This window comes from Branchiostoma belcheri, unplaced genomic scaffold, assembly GCF_001625305.1.
Source record: "Branchiostoma belcheri isolate BF01 breed outbred unplaced genomic scaffold, Haploidv18h27 scaffold1047, whole genome shotgun sequence".
In the NCBI taxonomy this organism is placed as follows: domain Eukaryota; kingdom Metazoa; phylum Chordata; class Leptocardii; order Amphioxiformes; family Branchiostomatidae; genus Branchiostoma; species Branchiostoma belcheri.
In genome coordinates, this window is record NW_017802433.1 from 1 (window position 1) to 6098 (window position 6098).

General features: G+C 49.0%; 1 protein-coding gene across 1 annotated transcript; it reads right to left on the reverse strand.

Annotated features, from left to right (window-relative positions):
- Positions 1 to 76: 76 nt before the first annotated feature.
- On the reverse strand, positions 77 to 4380 carry LOC109477097 (transient receptor potential cation channel subfamily M member 2-like). Its single transcript, XM_019778148.1, has 4 exons — positions 4354 to 4380; positions 1538 to 1736; positions 1214 to 1379; positions 77 to 412 (listed from the first exon to the last, which is right to left on the reverse strand). Exons 2-4 carry the CDS (start codon positions 1677 to 1679, stop codon positions 259 to 261), a joined length of 462 nt encoding a protein of 153 aa, XP_019633707.1. The 5' UTR covers positions 1680 to 1736; positions 4354 to 4380; the 3' UTR covers positions 77 to 258.
- Between the last annotated feature and the right edge of the window lie 1718 nt (positions 4381 to 6098).

Consider the following 6098-nt stretch of genomic DNA (forward strand, 5'->3'; position numbering starts at 1 on the left):
ACACACACACACACACTCTCTCACACACACAAAGGTTAGGGTTGAAGGGTTAGGTTGAGGGGTAAGGGTTGCGGGGTTAGGATTGAGGGGTTTAAGGGTTGAGGGGTTAGGGTTGAGAGGTTAAGGTTGCGGGGTTAGGGTTAAAGGGTTAGGGCTGAAGAATTAGGGCTAAAGGGTTGGGTTGAAGAGTAGGATTGAAGGGTTGGGGTTCAAGGGTCAGAGTTGAAAGGTTAGGGTTGAAGGGTCAGGGTTGAAGGGTTAGGCTGTACTCACCAGACTGGGGTCCTGTAGTATGTAGTTCAGCTGGTCCAGCAGTTCGAAGGCTTTTGGCGGAGGCTCCCCGCTCGAGTCATAATCCAGCTCAAACGTCGACATCAGCTTCTTACCGACCTCCTCCATCGTCAGGGGTTTACTGGAAGGACAGACGTAGATCTCTCCTGAGTATGGTGTTACACACACACAAACTACACATGCACAAACACACACACACACACATACTCACACACACACTCGCACACACAAACTACACATGCACAAAAACACACACATACTCACTCGCACACACAAACTACACATGCACACAAACTCACACATATCAGCTTCTTACCGACCTACTCCATCGTCAGGGGTTTGCTGGAAGGACAGACATTTCTTAGATCCTCCTTAACATGTGAGCCTGGTACAACATTATGTCTTAGACCTCTCCTTAAAGCTGCAGTATGGTGTTAACATTGCAAAAGTCCCAAATGCTCAATTCATTCTCCCCACTAAGTTGTCCCGAATCCAATACATGCACCAGAGCTCCTGCATGTATTCTCCCACTCACTTGTCCTTCATGCGGATAAGTTTAAAGCACCAGAACTAGTCTGTGCTACCTAATCCGACACTGTCTGTACTAACAAGTACTTGTCTGTCTTGTGGCTGTACTAACTTGCCCCTAATCCAACACACCAGAGCCAGTCTGTACTAACTTGCCCCTAATCCAACACACCAGAGCCAGTCTGTACTAACTTGTCCCTAATCCGACACACCAGAGCCAGTCTGTACTAACTTGTCTCTAATCCGACACACCAGAGCCTGTCTGTACTAACTTGTCCCTAATCCAACACACCAGAGCCAGTCTGTACTAACTTGTCCCTAATCCGACACACCAGAGCCTGTCTGTACTAACACGTACTTGTCCTTCTTGCTTCCTGTCCATGCTGATACTTACTTGTCCTTTTTGCGTGTGCGTTTGAAGCCGTACGCGATGACGTCGGCCGCCCGGCCGCTGCCGTCGATGATCACCGCCGGAATCTTCTTCTCCACCGCCTCCTTCGTGTTCTTCAGCGTCCCCGGACCCCCCTCCACCACGAGTAGCACGACCGGGATCTTCAGGTCTGTCAACAGATCAATCAATCAATCAATCAATAACTCAATCAATCAATCAATCACTGGTCACTACTGTTGCTGTCCTTGGTGCTGATTGGTTACTACTGTTGGTGTTCTTAGTCCAGCCGTGTGCGGACCCTGATGTTTGTTTGTTTGTTTGTCTCACCTTTCAGCCCCTCGCCTGTGGTCTGCTCCATGATGTGTTGTTCCAGGCGAGTCCTGACGCTGATGTCTGCGCCGCTGAACCTGCCGGTTGTCCCGTCGTCCACCAGGATGAAGTGGGTGTGGTTCAGGTCCAGCGGAGCCATGTTCTGGCCATGCTGCAAAGCCTCCGCGTGGTATTCAGCCGGGAACAGCCCCGCGCCCTGCGGCCAATCAGAACACAGGAAATCTGTTACTTACATTCTATTAACCAATCACAGCAACTCCACAGGGAACAGCCCCAAGCCCTAATATCCAATCAGAGAACAGGAAATCAGTGCGTCGGCGTGGTACTCTGCCGGGAACAGCCCCGCGCCCTGCAGCCAATCACAACACAGGAAATCTGGTTAGGCACATCCTAACAACCAATCAGAACACAGGAAATCTGGTTAGGCACATTCTCCCAACCAATCACCTCTGCTGGGAACAGCCCTGTACCCTGTCAGCCAATCAGAACAAAGGAAATCTGTTAGTCACATCCTACCAACCAATCACAGCATAGGAAATCTTTCAGGCACATGCTACCAACCAATCACAGCACGTTTGCGTGCTACTCTGCTGGGAACAGCCCTGCGCCATAACGGCCAATCACAACACAGCAAACTATAGCTAGGTTAGGCACATTCTGCCAACCAATCACAGCACAGAAAATTAGTTACTTTTTAGGCATATTCTGCTGACAAATTATAGCACAGAAAAGTTGGTTGGGTACATCCTTCTGATCAATTACAGCACAGAAAAGCAATTATGTACATATAATTCTGAACCAACCAACCAATCACAGCAAAGACAATTTGTTAGGTACATCCTGCTGGGCAATGTTAGTAACTGCAAACAAATGAATTTGTTCATAAAAAAACGTTTTCCTNCTTCCTGTCTATGCCTGATACTCACTTGTCCTTCTTGCTTCCTGTCCATGCTGATACTCACTTGTCCTTCTTGCTTCCTGTCCATGCTGACACTCACTTGTCCTTCTTGCTTCCTGTCTATGCTGATACTCACTTGTCCTTCTTGCTTCCTGTTTATGCTGACACTCACTTGTCCTTCTTGCTTCCTGTCTATGCTGATACTCACTTGTCCTTCTTGCTTCCTGTCCATGCTGATACTCACTTGTCCTTCTTGCTTCCTGTCTATGCTGATACTCACTTGTCCTTCTTGCTTCCTGTCTATGCTGATACTCACTTGTCCTTCTTGCTTCCTGTCTATGCCTGATACTCACTTGTCCTTCTTGCTTCCTGTCTATGCTGATACTCACTTGTCCTTCTTGCTTCCTGTCTATGCCTGATACTCACTTGTCCTTCTTGCTTCCTGTTTATGCTGATACTCACTTGTCCTTCTTGCTTCCTGTCTATGCTGATACTCACTTGTCCTTCTTGCGGGTGCGTTTGAAGCCGTACGCGATGACGTCGGCCGCCCGGCCGCTGCCGTCGATGATCACAGCCGGAATCTTCTTCTCCACCGCCTCCTTCGTGTTCTTCAGCGTCCCCGGACCCCCCTCTACCACGAGTAGCACAACCGGGATCTTCAGGTCTGTCAACAGATCAATCGACCAATCAATCAATCAATCAATAACTCAATCAATCAATTAATCAATCAATCAATCAATCACTGGTCACTACTGTTGCTGTCCTTGGTGCTGATTGGTTACTACTGTTGGTGTTCTTAGTGCTGATTGGTCACCAGTGTTGCTGTCCTTGGTGCTGATTGGTTACTACTGTTGGTGTTCTTAGTGCTGATTGGTCACTTCTGTCTGTGTTCTTAGTGCTGATTGGTCACCAGTGTTGCTGTCCTTGGTGCTGATTGGTCACTACTGTCTGTGTTCTTAGTCCAGCCGTGTGCGGACCCTGATTTTTGTTTGTTTGTTTGTTTGTTTGTTTGTCTCACCTTTCAGCCCCTCGCCTGTAGTCTGCTCCATGATGTGCTGTTCCAGCCGTGTGCGGACCCTGATGTTTGTTTGTTTGTTTGTTTGTTTGTTTGTTTGTTTGTTTGTTTGTTTGTCTCACCTTTCAGCCCCTCGCCTGTAGTCTGCTCCATGATGTGCTGTTCCAGCCGTGTGCGGACCCTGATGTTTGTTTGTTTGTTTGTTTGTTTGTCCCACCTTTCAGCCCCTCGCCTGTAGTCTGCTCCATGATGTGTTGTTCCAGCGGTGTGCGGACCCTGATGTTTGTTTGTTTGTTTGTTTGTCCCACCTTTCAGCCCCTCGCCTGTGGTCTGCTCCATGATGTGTTGTTCCAGGCGAGTCCTGACGCTGATGTCGGCGCCGCTGAACCTGCCGGTTGTTCCGTCGTCCACCAGGATGAAGTGGGTGTGGTTCAGGTCCAGCGGAGCCATGTTCTGCCCGTGCTGCAAAGCCTCCGCGTGGTACTCTGCCGGGAACAGCCCATCGCCCTAACGGTCAATCACAGAACAGGAAATCTGTTACTTACATTCTATTAACCAATCACAGCAACTCCACAGGGAACAGCCCCGTGCCCTAATATCCAATCAGAGAACAGGAAATCAGTGCGTCCACATGGTACTCTGCTGGGAACAGCCCTGCGCCCTGCAGCCAATCAGAACACAGGAAATCTGTTAGGCACATCCTACGACCCAATCACAGCGCCTCCGCGTGGTACTCTGCCGGGAACAGCCCATCACCCTAACGGCCAATCAGAATACAGGAAATCTGTTAGTCACATCCTAACAACCAATCACAGCACAGAAAAGTTTGTTAGGCACATCCTGCTGACCAATCACAGTAAAATAAACATGTGAGTAAAAAGAAAAGTCTTGAATTCCCACCGGCTTGCCCTGAAGACTGTCTCTGTTGTCGACAGTTGCTGTTTATTGACCATTGTTAGTAAGTGGTAACATCCGTGTCCATAATATCACCAGGGTCCATAATATCGCCACCTTGAGAAAAAGTGTGCTTAAAGATACAAAAGGTATACAGGTTGACACTAACCTGCTGGACTATGACATGCTTTCCAGCATCACTGAGGCGACTGCACCGGATCGTCAGTTAGATTCCGGCCTTCACTGGTGTTTCGTCCCTTTACATCTAAGACACCTCGGGGCGGTGGGACAGTAGGGTGGACGTCTCCATCCTACTTCCTGTACAGTCGTCTCTACTTCTGGGATGTCTGTTTCCAGTTCTTATCCTTCCTTCTTAGCCAAATCACAAAACTACTCTTCTCCACTTCTTCAGACACACGGCGGACAAGCTGGGCCTGTGCCTTCCCTCGGATCTGGAGGTCTCTGCATAGCCGCAGTAGTGATGACCCTGCAAACCCACGAACTCCTATTTCTACTGGGTAGAGCTGAGTTTTCCAGCCGTTCAGCCTACACTGCTGGACCAGTTCCTCGTATCTTGTCTTCTTCCTTTCAAAAGCTACCTGAATGTTCTCTTCCCAAGGAACCGTTAGTTCTACTATCAACACTGACTTTTGGTCCTCTGACCACAGGACAAGGTCCGGTCTCAATGTCGTTGCGCAGATACTACTTGGGAAATGCAGCTGCCTGTCGAGATCTACGCTCATTTTCCACACTCCTCTACATAATGGGCCACCTCCTGTTCTGCTCCTACTGCTGGTTGCCCCTGAGGGCTGCTGCCCACTTCTTACGAACTGGATTGGCTGTAGTGGTGAGTCTGTTCCTGCTGTTTCCTTCCTCACTTCCTCTAGAGTTACTGCAATTTGACGGAGAGCTTTGTTATGTCTCCACGTATAACGGCCTTGTTGTAATGCAACTGAGCAGTTAGACAAGATGTGCTTCAAGTCTGCTTGTTCAATACCACACAGCTGGCAGGACTCTTCACTCTTGAACCAACGGGTGAGGTTTCTGGGACTGGGAAGAACCATCATAGACTGCCCGTAGCAGAAAGCTCAGTCTGGCATTCTGGATGTTCCACACATCGCTCCACTTAAGTCTCCTCTCTACCGCTCCGTCCCAGTTTGTCCACGCACCCTGCTGGCTCTGACCAATCGCCACCACTCTTCTCTTCTCCTCCTCTATCCTTCTCACTTCCTGTACTACCAGCTGTCTCCTTTCTCTGGAGTTGGCGTTGGACCACCGGTGTGTTCGCTCCCCCCATCCAAGACCGGTTCTTCCCAGCTGGACTGCACCCACTAGGTCTTTATGTTGTAGTTGGCTAACTGCTTGGCTAATGGTCTCTTTAGCACTCCACTTCTTGCCAGTGCTGATGTTCGTGTTTACCGCTTTCACTGCTGGGTCTTGAGACTCCTCCAACTCCAGAACAAGTTGAACTTTGGCCACCTTGTATTCCTCTGCAATGGATGAAAGCGGAAGGCTTAACATGTTGTCGCCAAACAATGCCACTGTTGACAGACATCTTGGTACACCTAACCACCGCCGAAAGTAGGAATTGGCTTTCCTGTCGATCTGATCCACAGTTGACATGGATATGTTGTACATCTTAAGGGGCCATATTAGTCTTGGAAACAGCACAAACTGTGCGCACCACACTTTGAGTCTTCCAGGAAGATCACATTCATCAATGCATTTAAGACCACTTGTAGCTTGACAAA

What these genes read in the sequence shown, in the direction of transcription:
- LOC109477097 (XM_019778148.1), bottom strand. Translation starts at nt 1,679, where the DNA reads ATGGCTCCGCTGGACCTGAACCACACCCACTTCATCCTGGTGGACGAC. An exon ending in CACAGGCGAGGGGCTGAAAG is followed by an intron (nt 1,380 to 1,537) that starts GTGAGACAAACA and finishes ATCTGTTGACAG; the next exon opens with ACCTGAAGATCCCGGTCGTG. An exon ending in CGCACACGCAAAAAGGACAA is followed by an intron (nt 413 to 1,213) that starts GTAAGTATCAGC and finishes CTGTCCTTCCAG; the next exon opens with TAAACCCCTGACGATGGAGG.